This window comes from Balaenoptera borealis, assembly GCF_965194805.1.
Source record: "Balaenoptera borealis genome assembly, chromosome: 14".
Lineage (NCBI taxonomy): Eukaryota > Metazoa > Chordata > Mammalia > Artiodactyla > Balaenopteridae > Balaenoptera > Balaenoptera borealis.
In genome coordinates, this window is record NC_138875.1 from 55,797,534 (window position 1) to 55,823,251 (window position 25,718).

The following is a 25,718-nucleotide window of genomic DNA, read 5'->3' on the forward strand; positions in this document are numbered from 1 at the left end:
AGCAATTTGGCATTTTTTTATGGAGATAAATATAACATTAACCATCAAACCAAAAATACCATTCCAACATGGAAATTTAAAACTCTATTACAAACAACTCTTAAGCAAATCTCTAGAAAACCATGATATTTCAATGAAATTTCACATCATGACAATTACAACACAACACATCAGAACCTACGGTATGCTGCAGTGCCCTGAGAAAAAAAATCATAACATTGAATACTTCCATCCAAAAAAAAAAAAGAAGAAAAAAAATGAACTAAGACAACTCAAAAAGTCAAAAAAAGAAAAAAACAGAAAGAATAAATTAAAATGGATTAAAGCAGAAATAAGTTAGACATTTTTAAGGTAAATTAATTTCAAAAACAACTAATAAATTAGGCAAACCATTAGCTAATCTATCAAGGAAAAGGGAGTAAATATACAACATAAATAGTGAAGGCAAAATAACCACAGAAACGGACTATGCATAAACAAATTTTAAAAATTAGATGAAATGGATAATATTCTAAGATAACATAATTTACCAAAATTGACTACAAAAGAATTTTTTTTAATCTAAAATTGATTTCCAAAGAGGAAAAAGGAAAAGCTGTCAAAGAAGCATCCCCACAAAAAAGCAACACACTGAGATGAATGCAAAGGGGAGCTCTACCAAACTTTTAAAGAACAGATTACTCCAGAGAATTGGGGAGAAAAAAAGAAACACTTCCAACTTCCAACACTGAAATATGTAAATATCTGTATATAATTATATATATAAAACAAAAAAATTAAATACATCAGACCAATCTCACGACTGTCCCAAATAAAATATTAGCAAACAAAATCCAGCAGAACATTTAAAAAATAATACATCATGGTCATTTGGAATATATACTACAAATGTAAGGTGGTTACATATGATTAAAAAATCAAAGGAAAATATTAGGAGAAAAATCATCCATTCAATCTCCATAGATGCTTAAAAAACATTTGATAAAATTCAGTAACTACATTTGATAATAACACTCAATAAATAAGAATACATGGTAACTTCTTTAACATGCTATTTCCAACTCAGCCCAAAACCCAGTGGAGAGGAAATCATCTCCTACAAAGTCAGGGACAAGGATAGGTAGTCTCACAAATGTAACTTAATATTGTATCATATTTTCCAGCCTATACAATTAGAGAAGATAAATAAATTAGAGATATAATAATTAGAGAGGTGTAAGTAAAACTATTAATATTTGCAAGAGTTATAATTATTACCTGAAAAATCAAGACATTCAATTTTTTTTAATTAATGCAAGATCTATATAAAGAAAATTTTACAGAAACTTAAACAAATGAAAAGACACATTTATGTTTTGGAGTAGGATCACAACATCTTAAAGATGCTAATAGTAAATGTTTATAAATTTGATTGCCATAAAAATTCCAATAGGTTGTTTTTTCTAACCAGACACCAAAATTGATCCTAAAATTCATATGGGAAAATAAACAAAAAGCCCAGGAAAATTCTGTAAAAAGTAGCAATAAGAAGATGGCCCAGGGTGGGGGGTGGGGGGTGGAGGGTGGGGAATAAGTACTACCAGATAAGATATTAAAACATATTCACATTATAAAATCTCAAAAGAGATTGGCAAATAAATAGTGAGACAAACAAGTAAGACTTAAAGTCCAGAAATAAACTCAAATACTTATGTGAATTTAGTATATCAAGCATCTCATATAAGGAGGGGAAAACTGCATGAATAATGGTAGGACATATAGGTAGTCAATTGGATCCATACCTCACACTGTATACCAGGATAAAGTCTAAATGGATCAAGATATAAATTTGAAATAAAATCATAAATGTTCTAGAATAGAACACAGGAAATTATTTTAAAACCTTGAAGAAGGAATACTTCTCTAATTATGATTCCAAAATTCAGAAGTCATAAAAGAAAAACATGAATTCAACTAAATGAAAATATAATACAAAATTCAACTAAATGAAAATATAATACAAAATTCAACTAAATGAAAATATAATACAAAATTCAACTAAATGAAAATATAATACTGTCTGCATGGCAAAACCAAAACCAAAAAAAATCATAATTAAAATTAAAATAACAAACTGGGAAAAATATGCTTGTAATTTACATGATAGACAAAGACCTAATTTCCCTAGCATATAAAGAGCTCCTATAAATCAGTAAGAAAAAGAGCAATCCAATTTTTTTAACTATGCAAAGGAAACAAACAGTTCACATAAAGAAATACAAATGAATTTTAAACATACATTACAACACTTAACTACATTCATAATAAGAAATGCAAATTAAAGCCATACTAAAATACTATTTTTCAACTATTAGATTGGCAAACATCAAAAATGATAATATACTGTAATGGTGAGGATGTGGGAAAACAGGCAAAATTATACATTTCTAGTGTGCTAATAAGATGATACAATCTCCATAGCAGCAATTTGGCAGTATTTATCAAAATGTTCAAACCCTCTGACCCAGAAATTTGACTTGTCGAAATTTATCCTGCAGATAGCACACATAAATATAGAAAATGACATGTGCATACTATACCTAAATGTCAGCAATTAAAGATTAAGTAAATATAAGTAGGAAAGACAATGAGATCTAAAACAATTTGTACCCTCTGTTTCCTCTCATTTCTTTAACTCCCAGATCTCATAACCTCTAAGTTCTAGAAATACATCCTTCACATTATTCACTTTCTTCTGCCACTATCTTAAGTTGTTTTACCTACTGACAATAGGCTTTTATAACTCAGAAATTTTCTGAATTTAACCAATATAGCATAAGTTTACTTATGTTAAATATGTAAATGAGAAGTATATGAGGTTTTAATAAAAATTGGTTTAAATTGTTCATTACAATAAAAGTAATGATAAATCACTCCACTGTTAAATTCTAACCTTGATCAATATGATTGCTTGAGGGACTTCCCTGGTGGTGCAATGCTTAAGAATTCACCTGCCAATGCAGGGGACACGGGTTCAAGCCCTGGTCCAGGAAGATCCCGTATGCTGCAGAGCAACTAAGCCTGTGCGCCACAACTACTGAGCCAGCGCTCTAGAGCCCGTGAGCCACAACTACTGAGCCCGCAAGCCACAACTACTGAGCCCGCGAGCCACAACTACTGAAGCCCGCACGCCTAGAACCCGTGCTCCGCAACAAGAGAAGCCACCACAATGAGAAGCCTGTGCACCATAATGAAGAGTAGCTCCCGCTCGCCACAACTAGAGAAAGCCCAACAGCAGCAATTAAGACCCAACGCAGCCAAAAATAAATATAAATAAATAAATCATAATTTTTTAAAATGACTGCTTGATTTTTAAGAACATCCTTATTTACGTTGTCCATTTATTTATACTAGTTCACATTAACCTTCTAAAGTCATCAATGAATATTTTACACCGTACCTTTGTATGGTATTCCATAGCATCCAATTCACCTTGATTGAAATCAACACATCTCTTACGCTTCTAAAGAGTAAATTACAGGGAAAAAAATTATGTGGCCATCCATCAAAATAATGATATTTTGAAATATATTAGTACTTCTTTTTTCTTTATCACATTTTCCATATTGTGTATCTCATTCTTTAAGAGGTAATAATTAACTACTGAGGTCGAAATAAGTGCAAAGAGTATGGACTAAGGAGGTAAGATTTCCCAAATAATAATAATTATTATTATTACTATTACTACAAACTTAATGGGTGATAAAAGGCCACGTAGGCGTTACCTACTATTAGTAAGAACTAGTACGACATAAAATGGCACTGACATCCATAGAACACAAGGAAACTGTGACACTGTATAAGAGTCACCAGTGTCATCTATCAGTTGACATACGGTATAATTATTCTGAACTTTCTTAATTTCTACAACAAAAAAAAAATTGCAATGTACTTTTAATAGATCTTTATGTGTAATCTGAGGATTAGGTATAAGTAAGATATATTAACACCGTTCTACATCTAACAACTCCATAGCAAAGAACATGTAAGACTGCAATATAGAGCAGGGACTTTGTACTTTTCATTGCTGAAATCTCAGTGCCTACATGGTGGCAAACTCCTAGCGGGCTAACAACAAAAGCTCGTTGGCTGAATAAATACATGGACTCTCTATTACTTTCCTTATTCTAATTCTCAACATGCTTTCTTATTTAGTATCTTTCTTCCCCACTCAATTGTAAGATCTAAAAAGGCAGAGATTATATTTATCTTGTTTCATCACTCTTTGTACAACAGCACACAGAAAGATCTCAAACATTTATTGGGTGAATAATGAATGTAATTCCTATCTCTAACAAAGAAAATGTTAATATAATCTATCTGAAATGGACTTTGTATATAATCACCTCTGAGCTCTTCAAATACATAAAAAGTATTCAAGCATAATTAATTTGACTCTATATGACACTCTCAAAACTTCTGATTGCACCAATGTGTATACAAAAATATATACTTTAAGAATATATATTTTCCATAGTAGCTGTCTAGTTTTATCACTAGAAACTTTTCAAAAATATCACCCTTCTTCCAAATTTATTATACAAGCTTATCCCCAAAGGATAAATCTCTAAAATTCCCCCTTTATACTGCTATATACTGCTTTAGAATTTTACAGAGAAAGAAACATATTTTTGAGCAAAAATAGGTGTAAAAACATGCAATTAATACGAAAACCTAGGCAGACAGGGTTTCTTTTTTTGTTACTTAGTTTTGTTTGTTTAATTTACAGAGCATTCACTTTTGAATCAACTTTGCTTCTGAAATACGCAAATTTGGTCTTCTAAGAATGGCAGAATGTTAGCAAAAAGTTAAAAATCACTCTGGACATGCTAAAGTCTTATTATGCTTTATTGACTATTCTTTATACTTAGTAAATCACAAGATATTTGAGATGCTGGAATAATAAATTTGTGTTCTCTGTAGAAAAATTTAAATTTCTTAAAACTTATTACCTTTCCATTAACAGAAATGGAGATTTCTTTCTTAACATCATTTACTAGATCTTCCTTTTCATTACTTTGTTGGCATTCTTTGTGAATAGCAGAAGTTATATAAGGTTTGGTGACATCAAACAGTTCAGATCGAAAAACATATTTTTGTATGAACATTTCACAATTTCCTCCATCATCATTTTCTGGCTTAGTGGTAGAAGCAATACAGGTAGCAGAGGCTCCAAAAGAGGACACAGAATCCATGTGAAGAGTATCAAGATGAACAGAAGAAGTAGGCTCTTTTTTACTGCAACAAGGCTCATGATGCTGGTGAAGTTCATAACTTATCTTGTTAATGAAAGAAAGATGATCCAGTAACCATCCTGGTGATAGCTCACGCACCACAGACATACTCTTCCTTTAAAACAAACAAACACCTCTGAGAATTAGACACTAGAAGTAAAACCCAACTTTGCAAATTAAGTTCTAAACTCAGACAGGAAAGGTGACGTGCCCAAAATTACAACTGGTTGATGGCACAATTGCTACAAGACCCTGGTATCCAGACTTCGGCTCTGAGCTCCCCTCCCGCCACCCACCACTCTCCAAGTTTGGGGCTGTGTTTGCCTCTGAGTTCAAACGCAGGGAAGCAGGGATGTCATATTTTAGCAAAGTAACCTACTGTTCTCAGGTCACTTTTCTCTCCTAATTCTCGGCTCCACACTAGATCCTCCAGCTTTCCGCAGGCCACCGCTAGAGCACCTGGAACCCCAGAAAGCGCTCAAACTCTGAGCCCGAACCCTGGCGGCGGCCTCAGCAGCGCGACCCTGGGGCCGACTGCGCCCACACTCGGCCGTCACTATCTCCTACCTCGCCGCCTCCCTTGTCAGAAAAGTGCACGCCACCTTCCCAGACTTGCTTCATGAAACAGCACCCATCTAAACAGTGGTCCGGAAAGACACTCCTTTCAGGGCACAGGGAAAAAAAAAAAAATCTCCTTTTCTAACAGTCAACTGGAGCCCCCATGTTGCTGTACGGAAAAAACGTTTCCAGGGCTGCCTGGAGCGCTCTGCTCGCTACTCAGGGACATAAAGCGCTCGGGTGTTCACAGCTAAATTTAAGGGACGGACCAGACTTCGCAGAGGACACTTACATGTGCCGGGAGACGCCCGAGCGCCGCCGTGAGGCGGCGGCGCTTCACCAACACGCAGAGTTCCGGCGACGAACGGCGCGCGAGAGTTGCGCACGCGCGCGCATGTCGTGCGCGATGACGTCAGCGCCGCCGGAGATTTTAAAATTCGAACGGCGCCGGCGGGTGGAGGAAGGAGTTTGTGTTTTGGCGGCTGACGTCCTGTCTAGCGGGCAATAGCACGGTTTACAGCAGTTCGGTCCCTGCGTCGTGTCGGGAAGCTGGAAGAAAGGTGACTAATGACTTTGGGTTAATTTTGTTCCAGCAGCACCGGGCTAGAGGGAGAACGCCAGGGCGCCAACAAGTTAGATTCACGGGCCCTGAGGAGCGACGTTTTGGTGTTTGCTGTTGTAACCGGCCCCCGGGCCCCATCTGTGCGAGGCGCTGGTTTCCCGGAGTCCGGTAAATTTCTTATGGCAGTGATTTTCCAAGGGAGAAGGGGAAGGCCAAGGTGACGCTGATGGGGTGAAGAGGACATGGAGAGAGGAAAAGGGGAAGAATGGATGGTAGCAGGGAGAGGAAGAACGAGATGAAGAACTGTTTGCTGTGGTGCGTTTGAGATATTAGTGTAACATCCTGGTGGCCGTGTAAGGAGTACATCTTAAAGTCTTAACCTCAGATTTTAAGAGTACATTTTAAGTGGAGATTGGGAGTGGACAGATAGGTGAGAGTGGAAAAGTTTAATAGATCAGAAGCGTATACCGAAGAAGAAATAGCCAAACAAAGAAGGAAAGAGTGTAATCAGTTTAAAAGACAAAGGAGAGCCCCAAGAAGTAAAAGGATAACCACAGATGTCCACTTTCTTGGAAACCAGGGCAGGACCTGGAAGGGCTAGGTGTATAGTGTCTAATGCCTCAGAGTTAAGATAGGATCAAAAGATGTGTCAGTCATGAGTATCTCAGGAGGCAACCGTTTCAGTAGATGGGAAGGGAATGAGATGTGAATGTGGTCTGAGAAAATGGAAGCAGTCTGTAGACCAGACAATTTGTCCTTGATGAAAGGGAGATTGAAGCAGGAGGGGCAGTAATTGAATAATGTAAATGGGAAACAGTAAGTTAAGGACAGAGCAGAAGAGATGGACATTAGGAAAAGAAAACTGAATAGCTCTGTTCCAAGACCAAAGAAAAGGAAACATCAGAGGTAGTTCTTGTCAGTAGCCTCTGACTTCCCATTGAAATAGGCACAGCCAACAGTGGTGATGTGGTCTGAGTTAGGATTTAAGAGTTTAACTACCATAAATACGCTGTGAAGGTAGGAATCATACCTTATTCACCTTTGTATTGTTTGCATTGCTTGCACACTCCCTCGTACGTGGTAGGCAGTTAGTAAGTGTTTATGTGTGTTGAATATTTTTAAATGGAGTTAAATAGATAGATGTTCCCTGCAAATGAGGACTTCACCTTACATGAACAAGCAAAGATAGCCCAGGAAAGATTATCTTGAAAAAACAGTGAAACTTGGCTGCCTTTTGTTTGAGGGTAAAGATAATAGTTGTTGCTTAATGTACCATCTATGTCTGGAAAGACTTGTTCATTACCAAATTCGTGAATGCAGGTCATAAGCATGAAACGCAGTTCATTTTCCACCGGTGGTGCTGGCCGCCTCTCTATGCAGGAATTAAGATCCCAGGACTTAAATAAACCAGGCCTCCATACCCCTCAAACGTGAGTACCTATGTCTTATTGTCTTTGGCAAAGAAATCTGTAAAGGAGGAAAATACAAAGATGTAGTATGAGCGATACTGTGATGAATCTTATCTGTTCTCAGTGGTACCTAATTTGGAGTCAGTGAAGGCTAAAAGTGGGCATGTTACTAGGTGTTGTGTTTTATCTCATTTGATACTTAAATCTCCAAAGCCACGTCTTTTGCTAGGCAATCCCTGAGGGACTGCTAATTCCTTTTCAGCACTCTTTCACTCTTTTATTTTCCTCCTTTACTGTAGAGCTGCTTGTTTGAGCAGGTTCTCTGCTGTAACTTCTGTTTACTGAGGTGTATCCAACTAGCACAGTTCTCAATGAAAGGTATTATTTGCCCTGACAATTAGCTGCAGTTTAGTAGCAGCCTATAGAAAACCACTTCTCCAAAGTATTTCCTCAGGATTCACTGGGAAAAAAAAGGTGCCCAAAAGAACTTGCTATCACTATAGTCAATATCCTGTAATGATCTGTAATTGAAAAGAATCCGAAAAAGTATGTGTATGTGTGTGTGTGTGTGTGTGTGTGTGTGTGTGTGTGTGTGTGTGTGTGTATATACATCTCAGTCACTTTGCTATACACCTGAAACATTGTAAATCAACTGGACTTCAATTCTTTTTTAATTTTTTTAATAAAAAATAAAATGAGGGAAAAAAAAGAACTTAAAATCATAAACTAATTTTTCCCTATGAATGAATTTCTTACAATTAAGAGAAGGCTATTTGTAACCATGTTGAGTTCTGTCAGTCCTTCTCTATTACCAAGGTACAAGTTACTTGCTAACTGTCCTTAAGTTACTTGGGTTTACATAGTATGAGCCTCTGCTACTTTTAGAAATTTGAAATATTTGTACATTTTTTTCTTCTGAAATCAGAGAAATGTTTTGTACTGTTGCACATTACTACTCCAAAAGATTTGTGCCTTGAATTGCATTCAAAGCTAAAAGGCTGCCTTTGTCAATGTTTCTGGTCTGTAATTGATGTAATGGATGTTCTTAAGTGTAGCTGCAGTCTAATAAAGAGTGAACCTCAAAAGAAAAAATTTTAAATGTGGCTATCATTCTGTGATTGAAAATATCTATTTTTAAGTCATTTCTTTTCCTTTGAAGTTGTTATCCATAAATGTACATATTCTAGGATAATTAAAATTACAATGTAGATATGGGGGTTTTTCCTCCTTTTTTCTTAACATTTTAGTGTTAAAACTCATAGTATGTTGTAAGCCTATCCTCTTTTTGGTAGCTATGATTGCTGCTAAAAATTTTCATGATTTTGAATTATTCTTATAGGTAATGAGGAAGAGGGGTTGGTTCCAATGTATTTACAAAAGTTTCTTGAACTAATATTTTTCCACTTATTTAAAGAGTTTGTTTTTCTCCTTTTCTTAAAGCAAAGAGAAATCAACCTTTGGAAAATTGAATATAAACAAACCCACATCTGAAAGAAAGGCCTCTGTATTTGGTAAAAGGTAATGATATTTTTTATTAATTCTAATGGAAGGGATTCTTATAGCCATGCATTGAGCTAGATGCTGTCAAAGTACAAAAAATTAGATGGCATGGTCCCTTTCAAGAGAAAGTTATAATCTAGTTTTCCTCTGTTTTAAATGGTTAAAATGGTTATATTTGCTTTAGGTTATGCTGAGATATATCAGCACATTTAGACCACTATTTCATTGTTACAAGTGAATACTTGGTTGAAAATTCTACACATAGCTTTCACATACTATGGAATAGCATTTTAAAATTAGGAACCATCATCTAGTCCAACATTTTAGCCAAAGACTTTTTTATACTCAAATATTAAAGACTCCAAAGAGCTTTTATCTTGTGGGCTGTATCTATTGATATTAACTACATTAGAAAATGAAACTGAGAAAAAAAAATTAGTATGTATTAATTCAGTTTAAAATAACAATAACCCAGGACTGCACTTGTGATCCAGTGATAAAGAATCCACCTTCCAATGCAGGGGACACGGGTTCTATCCCTGTTCAGGGAACTAAGATCCTACATGCGGCGGGGCAACTAAGCCCACATGCCACAACCACTGAGCTCGCGCACCTCCACTAGAGAAGGGAAAACCCGCATGCCACAACTAGAGAGAAGCCTACATGCTGCAATGAAGAGCCTGCACATCGCAACGAAAGATCCCACATGCCTCAACGAAGATCCTGTGTGCCGCAACTAAGACCCGAAGCAGCCAAATAAATTAATTAAATAAGTAAATATTAAAAAAATAAAGTAAAATAAAATAACAGTAACCCATTACATGTTAATATAAATTAACATGCTTTAATTTTTTAAAAACAAAACTATTTCAGTAAGAAGAGTGACATTTATATTTTTGCAAATCTCTTTAATGTCTGGCTTAATAGAAGATAGCTAAATTCTCATATCTGCTTCTGAATTCAGTCTGTTATAATATCTGACATCATGTAGCCAGCCTCTGGAAATCTCTACTGTACACTCAACGAAAGAATGAGAATGAAAGGTGTGAAAAAAATCTTAATTTTATTGTGAAAATAGTTTTGACTTCTCGATCCCCTAGGGCACACTTTGAGAACCATTGTCTAGAGTAGATCAGTAGTTGCCTAGGCTGGGGGTAGGGTAAGGATTGACTGGTAAGGGGGATAAGATTTGGGATGATGGAAATGTTTAATATCTTGATCATGGTAGAGATTACACAGGTGTAAATATTGTCAAACCTCATCAAATTGTATGCTTTAAACAGGTGCATTTTATTCTAAGCAATTATACCTCAATAAAGTTAATTTTTTAAAGAAATTTCCAACTCCAAAATAGAGAAACTGTTCATCTCACCAAAAACAAAATATAACTTTGTTTTGTTTTGTTTTGTTTTTTATATAAGTTTATTTATTTTATTTATTTATTTTTGGCTGCATTGGGTCTTTGGTGCTGTGAGTGGGTTTCTCTAGCTGCAGCGAGCGGGGGCTATTCTTCATTGCAGTGCGTGGGCTTCTCATTGCAGTGGCTTCTCTTGTTGTGGAGCACGGGCTCTAGGCATGTGGGCTTCAGTAGCTGTGGCACGTGGGCTCAGTAGTTGTGGCTCGCGGGCTCTAGAGCGCAGGCTCAGTAGTTGTGGCGCACGGGCTTAGTTGCTACGTGGCATGTGGGATCTTCCCAGACCAGGGCTCGAACCCGTGTCCCCTGCATTGGCAGGCGGATTCTTAACCACTGCGCCACCAGGGAAATCCCTATAACTTTGTTTTAAAACAAATGTTTATTTAATTATTTTGAAAATATTTAGAGATGACATATTTGTTACCTTATGAAAAGTCTTTGTCATGAACCCAAGTTAAACTGTTTCTGGTGTTTATTCTAGTTGATAAAAAATCTTAAGGCATTTTTTGTAATGTAACTTTCATCTCAGAGCTGAATGTCAGAGATAATGATGATAATGATTATAAAATCTAACTTTTGCTGAGCATTTTTGTAAGCCAGAAAAGTGCTATTTTATATCTCTTTTAATCAATCCTCAGAACTGCCCTATGTGTAGATACTGTTATTGTCTTCATTTTAGACATTAGGAAATTAAAGCTCAGAGGTTAAATAGTTTACCCAAGGTCATACAACTAGTCACAGAGACAGAATTTTTAACCAGACTCTGGTTCTAGACCCTATTCTCTTAAACTATAAGTTGAATGATACAGTATTTTGATTGGTTGGGAAATTTTTTTATAATTTAAAAAGCTATCTATTAGTGCAGTTTTGTGTAGAATAAGAGCTGAGTCTATACATGTATTCTTTCCTAGTAAAAAAAATATATTAAAGATTAAGTAATAGCAGTATGTAGAAAAATGGATCTCAAATAGCAAATTCTCAGGGGAAGAATTAGCTAATTAGCTAGTTAATCAGAGCAGTGGCATCAGAGAGCCCAAGCTAAAGAACTTTTAGAACCTGGTCAGGAGAGAACTTGAAAGCAGCAAGCAAACATGCAGGGAGAAATTGTTTTGATGAACAGAGTTCAGACATTACAGCAGTGTTCATTGTAACTCAGTTTTGTGGCATCTGTCCAAAAAGGAAAATTATTGTCCCAAGGATATTTAATAAACTACAATGGTTAGGTAAATTGGGCCACAAAGAGAAGCAAAAGAAACCATTATAAAGATTTAAACAAATGATGTTTTGTTTTGAGAGGAGGGGCTTATGATGGAGCATATATGCTATAGCTATTAATGACTAAAAAGTAGCAACATATATTTATGGTAAATAACAATCAGATACATAATATTGCACGACACAATAACGTTCATGAAAAAAAGCACAATCTGTTTCAACATCTCAAATTTTCCCGCAATAAATAATGGCAAATAAAGGGGTTGGAAGTGAAGGAGCAATCATGGAGGGGCAAGTAAGATGTTGAAAGAACCTGGGTTATTGAGTAGACCTGGAGAACAGTTGGTGCAGAAGACCTAGTGGACTCAAAATGCACAGTTTTAGAGGATGATGTATGTGTTAGCAATGCAGAGCACCAGAAGTGTATTTTTCTTCCCACCTCATTTTCTACTTTAATCTTCATTATTTGCTCTTTTTTTCTCTGCTTTGAGTAAGAGAAATCTTAGTTAAATAAAAACCAAAGAATTGAACTTTCATGTTTGATGCTGATGTTAAAATATAAAATTGCCTTGAAATAATTTAGGCTTGACCACAGAAGGAAATAATTTTGACTGACTTTTAAAAAATATGTTTACAGAACTAGTGGACCTGGATCCCGGAATAGTCAATTTGGTATATTCTCCACTTCTGAAAAAATCAAGGACCCAAGACCACTTAATGACAAAGCATTCATTCAGCAATGTATTCGACAGCTCTGTGAGGTATTTTATAATCTTAAATATTCGAAATTGTGAGTGTTAAGTATTTTTCAATAATTTTCCTATTGTAAAATGTTTAATGTTTAATAAAAATTATTGTAGTTTCTTTCAGAAAACGGTTATGCATATAGCGTATCCATGAAATCTCTACAAGCTCCTTCTGTTAAAGACTTCCTAAAGATCTTCACTTTTCTTTATGGCTTCCTGTGCCCTTCGTATGAACTTCCTGACACAAAGTTTGAAGAAGAGGTTCCAAGAATCTTTAAAGATCTTGGGTTTGTATGTTATATTTCTCATTAGCCTGGAGAGATTGTTGGAACACAGAAAAGAATGAAACTCAATAAGTGTGTAAAGATTTTGAGTTAGAGAAATAATGTATTTTAAGATGGTCACTATGGGCCACATATGCAAGATAAATTGAAAAGGCAAAAAAAACAACTTTTTGGAGATTATTACTGAACTACAGATGATAGATCATAAAGCCCTCAACTACTGATGTGATGAGGAATAGACAGAATAGGCTAGATACTGCAGATTTTATAGAAACAGAAAAGATAGGATTGAAGGCCTGGTGAAAATGGAGTAAGAAAGTCCAGAAAAGCCTGTGTAGAATAAACACAGGGGGAGAAATGGATTTGAGGAGGAGAAATACATACATGTGGTTTATTTGGGGTACATTGGATTTGAGGGAACAATCTTTCAGGAGCGAAGTCCAGCATGTTGGTTGTAAATCAGGTTTTGCAGCTTAGGGGATATATGTACAAAGTAATCTGCAGAGAAAAAAAACAAAAAATACACAAAACCATTTGAGGGTAAGAAGACGAAGGAGAGAATGTCAACAAGTATCTTGCTTCTAAACAAGTCGAGACTGATACGTGGAATTTTTTTTAATGTAACTTCTTGCTTAATTTAGCCATTATTTTTACAAAATTAACATACTGGCTTATGTTTTCTGATTTTTCATAGGTATCCTTTTGCATTATCGAAAAGTTCCATGTATACAGTGGGGGCCCCTCATACGTGGCCTCACATTGTGGCAGCCTTGGTTTGGCTAATAGACTGCATCAAGGTATTTGATTTCTCATTTTAATTATATATATAGGAAAGATTTTTTTTTCCCCTCAGGATATTTCTATTTCTCTCCCAATCTTGCTTTTACCAATTATCTCAAAATCTGCACCAGTTTTCAGTTTTCAAAGCATGTTTGATTTTAAGTTCTTCAAAATGTTAATATATGATTCCAGAGGTGAGGAAAGGAAATATAATGGCAAGGAGATCATTTGTCTTCATGAGGTTTTACAGCTCAAAAACAAACAAACAAACAAACAGAAAAAAAAAAACACAGCGAAATAAGTCAGTAGGAATTTCCCCCATAACATTAATTTGGTTTTCTTCCCCTTTTTATTTAAAATCCATATTCATTGCGAAAGTTCTGGAAAATACAGAAACGCGTACACAGAAATTGGTATACTCATAATCCCACAACTCAGAGGCAACAACTTAAAACATTTCCTTAGGATATAGTTTTAAAGGTGCATTTTTGCTATGCAAATTATGTGTATTTTTTCAACTTTTGATACATATTGACAAATTTCCCTCCAGAAAAATTGCACCAGTTAAAAGGTCCTCAACAATGTCTGAGAATACCCATTTTCCCACCTGATAGGCATTATTGTTTTAAAATCTTTATCCATTTGGGAGGTGGAAATGTAGCTTGTTTTAATATATTATTAAAGTGATTATGTTTTTGTATGATTTATCATTATCATTACTATTTCTTATAACTTGCTTATATGTGCTTTTTTGGCCTATTTTATATTTCTTTATTTCTTTCTGGTATTACTATAAGCCTTTATATATTGAACCCCTTACATATTAAGCTTATCGATGTTTTTAATAATTGACAACATGACAAGCAAAGATAATTTTTTTTGTTTGCAATTTTTGGTTTTTGTTTTGTTTGTTTGTTTTAAATTTTTATTTATTTATTTATTTATTTATGGCTGTGTTGGGTCTTCGTTTCCGTGCGAGGGCTTTCTCTAGTTGTGGCAAGTAGGGGCCACTGTTCATCGCGGTGTGCGGGCCTCTCACTATCGCGGCCTCTCTTGTTGCGGAGCACAGGCTCCAGACGCGCAGGCTCAGTAATTGTGGCTCACGGGCCCAGCCGCTCCGCGGCATGTGAGATCTTCCCAGACCAGGGTTCGAACCCGTGTCCCCTGCATTGGCAGGCAGATTCTCAACCACTGCGCCACCAGGGAAGCCCTCAATTTTTGTTTTTAAACTTGAATATTCACACATTATAACTGCGTATTCATGTCTTTTGACTTTTTTATCTTGTTTATTTGCAAGATCGCCATTTTGTATATCAAAAAGAGTTGAATTGGGTAAATAAGCTCTTATGTATGTGGTGCAAGTGTTTTTCCCTCGTTATCCTTTTGATTTATGTGCTGTATTTTAATTGGTTGCAAATGTAAATATGTACATTTTTACCTAGTCTAATGCAGTCTCTTCCTTCTATAGCTTCTGAGTTTCCTGTCCTACTTAGTGCTGGAATCCTTAGAACTAATACTGTCCCCTGACATTCTCTTGGCCGTCAGCAAGCCCATAACTAAATGTAGGCAGGCATTGGGGATGGATTTTGACCCAGGAGATACACTGGTACGTTCAGCACCACCAATTTTCAGGAGAGAAGTAGAAATCCACTACCATAGTCCATTAATACAACTTAAATTTTATTGAACTTTATGTATAACTTTTATGCGTTCAGTTTGCCTCTCCTCAGTGATACACGTGGACATTGGGTAACCACCTCTCTGCTCTTCCCTCCAAATACCCCTGTTGTCATTAGAACACCTTACCCTTGTTTGCCTAAACAGCTTAGGTCATTGTTATGTTTTTGGGAGATAGCATTTCCACAGTGATACAGGAGCTTCTGTATGGAGTACCTGCTTTGGCTTCTGTCGGGGAGGGACCTCTTGAGATGCCTCCAAGTCCATTACATAGACTTGGAGGCATAGGTTGAAATCCCCTCCTTCCTATCTTAATTTGCTTGAAGTAGTGCAGCTGAACACTATAGCAATGTAAGAATCAATGAGAGAGCATTCATAGGTTTCTTATGCTTTCTTTCCCACTTAACAGAATCCTAGGTGATTAGCCACACTTAGGATGGTCTCCTTTACTCCCATGTTTTTTAAAGAGTGCTTTTGCTTTTTTCCCTAGTATTTTTATGACTTGTTTGTATTGTGTTTAAATCTTAAACCATCTGCAATTTATTTTAACATTAAAGAAAAGGAAATTTTATATTTTAAATGGCTCACTCATATACCTCAATACCTTTTATTGGATAACCCATCTTTTCCCCTTGGTTTTTTTTTTTCTTTAATTTTGTTGAGATATAATTGACATACAGAACTGTAAATTTAAGGTGTACAGCGTAATGACTTGACTTACATTGCCAAATGATTACCACAGTAACTTTAGTTAAAATCCATATCTCATATAGATGCCAAAAAGAAAAAGGAAAAAAAATGGTTTTTTTCCGCATGATGACATCTTTTAGGATCTACTCTCTTAGCAACTTTCAAATATACCAAACAGTAGTGTTTGGTATATACATATGTTGTATATATACACATGTTGTATATACACATGTTGTATATTACATCTTATAGCTATAAGTTTGTACCTTTTGACCTCTATCCAGTTCTCCCACTCCCTAACCCCCTGCCTCTGGTAACCACAAATATGACATCTTTTTGTTGGCTTGTTTTTTCAAAATTCCACCTGTAAGTGAGATCAAGTAATATTTGTCTTTCTCTGTCTGACTTATTTCATTTAGAGTACTGCCCTCAAGGTCCATCCATGTTGTCACAAATGGCAGGATTTCCTTCTTTTTATGGCTGAATAGTATTCCATTGTGTGTACCTATGTGTATGTGTGTATATATATACACATATACCACATTTTCTTTATCCATTTATCTGTCAGTAGATGCTTAGGCTGTTTCCATGTTGTAAATAATGCTGCAGTGAACATATGGGTACAGGAATCTCTTCAGCATAGTGATTTTGTTTCCTTCAGATACATACCTAGAGTGGAATTGTTGCATCATGTGGTAGTTCTAGTTTTAATTTCTTTAGGAACCTCCATGGAAACCAGTGTTTTCTGTGGTGGTTGTACAAATGTACAACTATACTAACAGTGCACAAGGGGTCCCTTTTCTCCGCATTCTTACCAGCATTTATCTCTTGTCTTTTCCACGTAAGCCATTCTCAAAGGCATGAGGTTTTCACTGTGGTTTTGATTTGCATTTCCCTAATGATTCGTGATGTTGAGTACCTGATGTCCATTTGAATATCTTAGTAAAAATGTATACTCAGGTCCTTTGCCCATTTTTTTAATTTCATTATTTATTTCTCGGCTACTGTTGTATGACTTCTTTATGGATATTGGATAGTGACACCTTATCAGATAAATGCTTTGCAAATATTTTTTCCCATTCCATAGGGTACCCTTTCATGTTGTTGATCATTTTTTTGCTGTGCAGAAGCCTTTTAGTTTGATATAGTCCCACGTGTTTATTTTTGCTTTTGTTGCCTTTGCTTTTGGTCTCAAATCCCAAAAAATCATTGCCAAGACCACTGTCATGGAGCTTACTGCCTATGTTTTCTTCTAGGACTTTGTTTTGTTTTGTTTTGTTTTTAACATCTTTATTGGAATATAATTGCTTTACAATGGTGTGTTAGTTTCTGCTGTATAACAAAGTGAATTAGCTATATGTATACATATATCTGCATATCCCCTCCCTCTTGCATCTCCCTCCACCCTCCCTATCCCACCCCTCTAGGTGGTATCAAAGCACCAACCTGATCTCCTTGTGCTATGCAACTGCTTCCCACTAGCTATCTACTTTACATTTGGTAGTGTATATATGTCAGTGCTACTCTCTCACTTCGCCTCAGCATACCCTTCCCCCCTCCCTGTGTCCTCAAGTCCATTCCCTACGTCTGCATCTTCATTCCTGTCCTGCCCCTAGGTTCATCAGAACCTTTTTTTTTTTTTTTTTAGATTCCATATATATGTGTTAGCATACAGTATTTTTCTCTTTCTGACTTACGTCACTCTGTATGACAGACTCTAAGTCCATCCACCTCACTACAAATAGTTCAGTTTCATTTCTTTTTATGGCTGAGTAACATTTCATTGTATGTATGTGCCACATCTTTATCCATTCATCTGTTGACGGACCCTTACGTTGCTTTCATGTCCTGGCTATTGCAAATACTGCTGAATGAACATTGTGGTACATGTCTGCTTTTAAATTATCGTCTTCTCAGGGTATATGCCCAGTAGTGGGATTACTGGATCATACGGTAGTTCTATTTTTAGTCTTTTAAGGAACCTCCATACTGTTCTCCATAGTGGATGGATCAATTTATGTTCCCACCAACAGTGCGAGAGGGTTTTCTCCACACCCTTTCCAGCATTTATTGTTTGTAGATTTTTTTCATGATGGCCATTCTGGCCGGTGTGAGGTGATACCTCATTGTAGTTTTGATTTACATTTCTCGCATGATTAGTGATGTTGACCATCCTTTCATGTGTTTGTTGGCAATCTGTATATCTTCTTTGGAGAAATGTCTATTTAGCTCTTCTGCCCATTTTTCGATTGGGTTCTTTGTTTTTGGATATTGAGCTGCATGAGCTGCTTGTATATCTTGGAGATTAATCCTTTGTCAGTTGCTTCGTTTGCAAATATTTTCTCCCTTTATGAGGGTTGTCTTTTCGTCCTGTATATGGTTTCCTTTGCTGTGCAAAAGCTTTTAAGTTTCATTAGGTCCCATTTGTTTATTTTTGTTTTTATTTCCATTTCTCTGGGAGGTGGGTCAAAAAGGATCTTGCTGTGATTTATGTCTTAGAGTGTTCTGCCTATGTTTTTCTCTAAGAGTTTTATACTGTCTGGCCTTACATTTAGGTCTTTAATCCATTTTGAGTTTATTTTTGTGTATGGTGTTAGAAAGTGTTCTAAATTCTTTCTTTTACATGTAGCTGTCCAGTTTTCCCAGCACCACTTATTGAAGAGGCTGTCTTTTCTCCATTGTATATTCTTGCCTCCTTTATCAAAGATAAGGTGACCATATGTGCATGGGTTTATGTCTAGGCTTTCTATCCTATTCCATTGACCTATATTTCTGTTTCTGTACCAGTACCATACTGTCTTGATTACTGTAGCTTTGTAGTATAGTCTGAAGTCAGGGAGCCTGATTCCTCCAGCTCCATTTTTCTTTCTCAAGATTGCTTTGGCTATTCGAGGTCTTTCATGTTTCCATACAAATTGTGAAATTTTTTGTTCTACTTCTGTAAAAAATGCCATTGGTAGTTTCATAGGGATTGCATTGAATCTGTAGATTGCTTTGCCAATCCAAGAACATGGTATATCTCTCCATCTGTTTGTATCATCTTTAATTTCTTTCATCAGTGTCCTATAGTTTTCTACATACAGATCTTTTGTCTCCTTAGGTAGGTTTATTCCTAGGTTGCAATGGTAAATGGGAGTGTTTCCTTAATTTCTTTTTCAGATTTTTCATCATTAGTGTATAGGAATGCAAGAGATTTCTGTGCATTAATTTTGTATCCTACTACTTTACCAAATTCATTGATTAGCTCTAGTAGTTTTCTGTTAGCATCTTTAGGATTCTGTATGTATAGTATCAAGTCATCTGTAAACAGTGACATTTTTACTTCTTCTTTCCCAATTTGGATTCCTTTTATTTCTTTTTCTTCTCTGATTGCCGTGACGAAAACTTCCAAAACTATGTTGAATAATAGTAGTGAGAGTGGGCAACCTTGTCTTGTTACTGATCTTAGAGGAAATGGTTTCAGTTTTTCACCATTGAGAACTATGTTGGCTGTGGGTTTCTCATATATGGCCTTTATTATGTTGAGGTAGGTTTCCTCTCTGCCTACTTTCTGGAGAGCTTTTATCTTAAATCGGTGTTAAATTTTGTCAAAAGCATTTTCTGCATCTATTCAGATTATCATATGGTTTTTATCCTTCAATTTGTTAATATGGTTTATCACATTGACTGATTTGCATATATTGAAGAATATTCACATGCCTGGGATAAACCCCACTTGATCATGGTGTATGATCCTTTTAATGTGCTGTTGGATTCTGTTTGCTAGTATTTTGTTGAGGATTTTTGCATCTATGTTCATCAATGATATTGGCCTGTAGTTTTCTTTTTTTGTGACATCTTTGTCTGGTTTTGGCATCAGTGTGATGGTGGCCTCGTAGAAGGAGTTTGGGAGTGTTCCTCTCTCTGCTGTATTTTGGAAGAGTTTTAGTTGTTTATTTGAGGTTTTTCTTGTTTCTTGAGGTAGGATTGTATTGCTATAAACTTCCCCCTTAGAACTGCTTTTGCTGCATGCCATAGGTTTTGGGTCATCGTGTTTTCACTGTCATTTGTTTCTAGGTATTTTTTGATTTCCTCTTTGATTTCTTCAGTGATCTCTTGGTTATTTAGTAGGGTATTGTTTAGCCTCCATGTGTTTTTATTTTTTACAGATCTTTTCCTGTAATTGATATCTAGTCTCATAGTGTTGTGGTCAGAAAAGATACTTGATATGATTTCATTTTTCTTTTAATTTACCAAGGCTTGTTTTGTGACCCAAGATATGATCTATCCTGGAGAATGTTCCATGAGTACTTGAGAAGAAAGTGTATTCTGTTGTTTTTGGATGGAATGTCCTATAAATATCTATTAAGTCCATCTTGTCTAATCTGTCATTTAAAGCTTGTGTTTCCTTATTGATTTTCATTTTGGATGATCTGTCCATTGGTGAAAGTGGGGTGTTAAAGTCCCCTACTATGATTGTGTTACTGTCAATTTCCACTTTTTTTGGCTGTTAGCATTTGCCTTATGTATTGAGGTGCTCCTATGTTGGGTGCATAAATATTTACAATTGTTATATCTTCTTGGATTGATCCCTTTATCATTATGCAGTGTCCTTCCTTGTCTCTTGTAACAGTCTTTATTTTAAAGTCTATTTTATCTGATATGAGAATTGCTACCCCAGCTTTCTTTTGATTTCCATTTGCATGGAATATCTTTTTACATCCCCTCACTTTCAGTCTGTATGTGTCCCTAGGTCTGGAGTGGGTCTCTTGTAGACAGCATGTATACAGGTCTTGTTTTTGTATCCATTCAGCTTGTCTGTGTATTCAGATTGGAGCATTTAATCCATTTACATTTAAGGTAATTATTGATATGTATGTTTCTATTACCATTTTCTTTATTGTTTTGGGTTTGTTTTTGTAGGTCTTTTTCTTCTCTTGTGTTTCCCGCCTAGAGAAGTTCCTTTAACATTTGTTGTAAAGCTGGTTTGGTGGTGCTGAATTCTATTAACTTTTGCTTGTCTGTAAATGTTTTAATTTCTCCATTCAAATCTGAATGAGGGGCTTCCCTGGTGGTGCAGTGGTTAAGAATCCGCCTGCCAATGCAAGGGACATGGGTTTGAGCCCTGGTCTGGGAAGATCCCACATGCCGTGGAGCAACTAAGCCCGTGCGCCACAACTACTGAGCCTGAGCTCTAGAGCCTTCGAGCCACAGCTTCTGAAGCCCGTGTGCCTAGAGCCCGTGCTCCGCAACAAGAGAAGCCACTGCAATGAGAAGCCCGCGCACAGCAATGAAGACCCAACACAGACATAAATTAATTAATTAATTAATTAATTTAAAAAAATAAAAAGGGAAATCTCTTTTATAAAAAAAAAAAAAATCTGAATGAGATCCTTCTTGGGTATAGTAATCTTGGTTGTAAGTTTTTCCTTTTCATCGCTTTAAATATGTCCTGCCACTCCCTTCTGGCTTGCAGAGTTTCTGCTGAAAGATCAGCTGTTAACTTTATGGGGATTCCCTTGTATGTTATTTGTTGCTTTTCCCTTGCTGCTTTTAAGATTTTTTCTTTGTATTTAATTTTTGATACTTTGATTAATATGTGTCTTGGCTTGTTTCTCCTTAGATTTATACTGTATGAAACTGTCTGTGCTTCCTGGACTTGATTGACTATTTCCTTTCCCATATTAGGGAAGTTTTCAACTATAATCTCTTCAGATATTTTCACAGTCCCTTTCTTTTCCTCTTTTTCTTCTGGGACCCCTATATTCAAATGTTGGTGCATTTAATGTCCCAGACATCTGTGAGACTGTCCTCAATTCTTTTCATTCTTTTTTCTTTATTCTGCTCTGCAGTAGTTATTTCCACTATTTTATCTTCCAGGTCACTTATCCGTTCTGCCTCAGTTATTCTGCTATTGATTCCTTCTAGAGAATTTTTAATTTCATTTATTGTATTGTTCATCATTGTTTGCTCTTTAGTTCTTCTAGGCCTTTGTTAAACGGTTCTTGTATTTTCTCCATTCTATCTCCAAGAGTTTGGATATCTGTACTATCATTACTCTGAATTCTTTTTCAGGTAGGCTGCCTATTTCCTCTTCTGTTGTTTAGTCTGGTGGGTTTTTACCTTGCTCCTTCATCTGCTGTGTATTTCTCTGTCTTCTCATTTTGCTTAACTTACTGTGTTTGGAGTCTCCTTTTCACAGGCTGCAGGTTCATAGTTCCCGTTGTTTTTGGTGTCTTCCCCCAGTGGGTAACGTTGGTTCAGTGGGTTTTGTAGGCTTCCTGGTGGAGGGGACTGGTGCCTGTGTTCTGGTGGATGAGGCTGGACATTGTCTTTCTGGTGGGCAGGACCGTGTCTGTTGGTGTGTTTTGGGGTGTCTGTGACCTTATTATGATTTTAGGCAGCCTCTCTGCTAATGGGTGGGGTTGTATTCCTGTCTGGCTAGTTGTTTCTCATGGGGTGCCCAGCACTGGAGCTTGCTTGCCGTTGGGTGGAGCTGGGTCTTAGTGTTGAGACGGATATCTCTGGGAGAGCTCTCGCCAATTGATATTACTTGGGACCAGGAGGTCTCTGATGGTCCAGTGTCCTGAACTTGGCTCTTCCACCTCAGGGGTTCAGGCCTGACACCAGGCTGGAGCACCAAGACCCTGTCAGCCACACGGCCATGTATGTAGGGATTTTCTTGCCTTTTGGGAAGTATGAGGTCTTCTGCCAGCATTCAGTAGGTGTTCTGTAGGAGTTCCACATGTAGATGTATTTTTTTCTTTTTATAAATTTATTTATTTAATTTATTTTTATTTTTGGCTGTGTAGGGTCTTCGTTGCTGCGCGTGGGCTTTCTCTAGTTTCAACGAGCAAGGGCTACTCTTCGTTGTGGTGCGCGGGCTTCTCATCGCAGTGTCTTCTCTTGCTGCAGAGCACGGGCTCTAGGTGCGTGGGCTTCAGTAGTTGTGGCTCACGGGCTCTAGAGCGCATGCTCAGTAGTTGTTGTCCACGGGCATCGTTGCTCTGCGGCATGTGGGAACTTCCCAAACCAGGGCTTGAACCCGTGTCCCCTACAGTGGCAGGCAGATTCTTAACCACCGCGCCACCAGGGAAGTCCTGTAGATGTATTTCTGATGTATTTGTGGGGAGGAAGGTGATCTCTACATCTTACTCCTCTGCCATCTTGAAGGTCCTCCCACAATAGGAGACTTCACTGAAGATGCCAACCTCTGCAAGAGCTAGAGGTGCAGAGGCATTTTTTTTTTAATTTATTTTTTTATACAGCATGTTCTTATTAGTCATCCATTTTATACACATTAGTGTATACATGTCAATCCCAGTCTCCCAATTCATCACACCACCACCCCCACCTGCCGCCACTTTCCCCCCTTGGTGTCCATACGTTTGTTCTCTACATCTGTGTCTCAATTTCGACCCTGCAAACCGGTTCATCTGTACCATTTGTCTAGGTTCCACATATGTGCGTTAATATACAGTATTTGTTTTTCTCTTTCTGAGTTACTTCACTCTGTGTTACAGTCTCTAGATTCATCCACGTCTCTACAAATGACCCAATTTCATTCCTTTTTATGGCCGAGTAATATTCCATTCTATATGTGTACCACATCTTCTTTATTCATTCATCTGTCGATGGGCACTTAGGTTGCTTCCATGACCTGGCTATTGTAAATAGTGCTGCAATGAACATTGGGGTGCGTGTGTCTTCTTGAATTATGGTTTTCTCTAGGTATATGCCCAGGAGTGGGATTGCTGGGTCATATGGTAATTCTATCTTTAGTTTTTTAAGGAACCTCCATACTGTTCTCCATAGTGGCTGTATCAATTTACATTCCCACCAACAGTGCAAGAGGGTTCCCTTTTCTCCACACTCTCTCCAGCATTTGTTGTTTGTAGATTTTCTGATGATGCCCATTCTAACTGGTGTGAGATGATACCTCATTGTAGTTTTGATTTGCATTTCTCTAATAATTAGTGATGTTGAGCAGCTTTTCATGTGCTTCTTGGCCATCTGTATGTCTTCTTTGGAGAAATGTCTATTTAGGTCTTCTGCCCATTTTTTCATTTTAATATTGAGTTGCATGAGCTGTTTATATATTTTGGATTTTAATCCTTTGTCCATTGATTCGTTTGCAAATATTTTCTCCCATTCTGAGGGTTGTCTTTTCGTCTTGTTTGTAATTTCCTTTGCTTTGCAAAAGCTTCTAAGTTTCATTAGGTCCCATTTGTTTATTTTATTTTAACTTATTTATTTATTTATTTATATTTATTTTTGGCTGTGTTGGGTCTTCGTTTCTGTGCAAGGGCTTTCTCTAGTTGCGGCGATCGGGGGCCACTCTTCATCGCTGTGCACGGGCCTCTCACTGTCGTGGCCTCTCTTGTTGCGGAGCACAAGCTCCAGACGCACAGGCTCAGTAGTTGTGGCTCACGGGTCTAGTTGCTCCGCAGCATGTGGGATCTTCCCAGACCAGGGCTCGAACCCATGTCCCCTGCATTGGCAGGCAGATTCTCAACCACTGCGCCACCAGGGAAGCCCACCATTTGTTTATTTTTGTTTTTATTTCCATGACTCTAGGAGGTGGATCAAAAAAGATCTTGCTATGATTTATGTCAAAGAGTGTTCTTCCTATGTTTTCCTCTAAGAGTTTTATAGTGTCTGGTCTTACATTTAGGTCTCTAATCCATTTTGAGTTTATTTTTGTGTATGGTGTTAGGGAGTGTTCTAATTTCATTTTTTTACATGTAGCTGTCCCGTTTTCCCAGCACCACTTATTGAAGAGACTGTCTTTTCTCCATTGTATATCCTTGCCTCCTTTGTCATAGATTAGTTGACCATAGGTGCGTGGGTTCATCTCTGGGCTTTCTGTCCTGTTCCATTGATCTATATTTCTGTTTTTGTTCCAGTACCTAATTGTCTTGATTACTGTAGCTTTGTAGTATAGTCTGAAGTCAGGGAGTCTGATTCCTCCAGCTCCGTTTTTTTCCCTCAAGACTGCTTTGGCTATTCGGGGTCTTTTGTGTCTCCATACAGATTTTAAGATTTTTTGTTCTAGTTCCGTAAAAAATGCCATTGGTAATTTGACAGAGACTGCATTGAATCTGTAGATTACTTTGGGTAGGATAGTCATTTTCACAGTATTGATTCTTCCAATCCAAGAACATGGTATATCTCTCCATCTGTTGGTATCATCTTTAATTTCTTTCATCAGTGTCTTATAGTTTTCTGCATACAGGTCTTTTGTCTCCCTAGGTAGGTTTATTCCTAGATATTTTATTCTTTTTGTTGCAGTGGTAAATGGGAGTGTTTCCTTAATTTCTCTTTCAGGTTTTTCATCATTAGTGTGTAGGAATGCAAGATATTTCTGTGCATTAATTTTGTATCCTGAAACTTTACCAGATTCATTGATTAGCTCTACTAGTTTTCTGGTGGCATCTTTAGGATTCTCTATGTATAGTATCAAGTCATCTGCAAACAGGGACAGTTTTACTTCTTCTTTTCCAATTTGTATTCCTTTTATTTCTTTTTCTTCTCTGATTGCCGTGGCTAGGACTTCCAAAACTATGTTGAATAATAGTGGTGAGAGTGGACATCCTTGTCTTGTTGCTGATCTTAGAGGAAATGCTTTCAC

General features: G+C 36.9%; 2 protein-coding genes across 8 annotated transcripts in view; one reads left to right on the forward strand and one right to left on the reverse strand.

Annotated features, from left to right (window-relative positions):
- Positions 1-6,213, reverse strand: part of METTL4 (methyltransferase 4, N6-adenosine) — a 167,208-nt gene extending 160,995 nt beyond the window's left edge. For 3 of the 5 annotated variants that reach the window (XR_014234001.1, XM_082353597.1, XM_082353594.1), the window contains exons 1-3: positions 6,124-6,213; positions 4,992-5,388; positions 3,440-3,502 (exon numbers count right to left, since the gene is read on the reverse strand). Coding sequence is in view for 4 of the 5 variants with exons in the window: in XM_082353597.1 (XP_082209723.1) it covers positions 3,440-3,502; positions 4,992-5,388; positions 6,124-6,125 (462 nt within the window). In the remaining variant the exon portion in view is untranslated. The other 2 variants (XM_082353595.1, XM_082353596.1) reach the window with 2 other exon arrangements.
- Positions 6,214-6,242: 29 nt separating this feature from the next.
- Positions 6,243-25,718, forward strand: part of NDC80 (NDC80 kinetochore complex component) — a 63,650-nt gene continuing 44,174 nt past the window's right edge. For 2 of the 3 annotated variants that reach the window (XR_014233998.1, XM_082353567.1), the window contains exons 1-6: positions 6,243-6,391; positions 7,714-7,823; positions 9,243-9,320; positions 12,569-12,692; positions 12,792-12,964; positions 13,656-13,758. Coding sequence is in view for 2 of the 3 variants with exons in the window: in XM_082353567.1 (XP_082209693.1) it covers positions 7,723-7,823; positions 9,243-9,320; positions 12,569-12,692; positions 12,792-12,964; positions 13,656-13,758 (579 nt within the window). In the remaining variant the exon portion in view is untranslated. The other variant, XM_082353568.1, reaches the window with a different exon arrangement.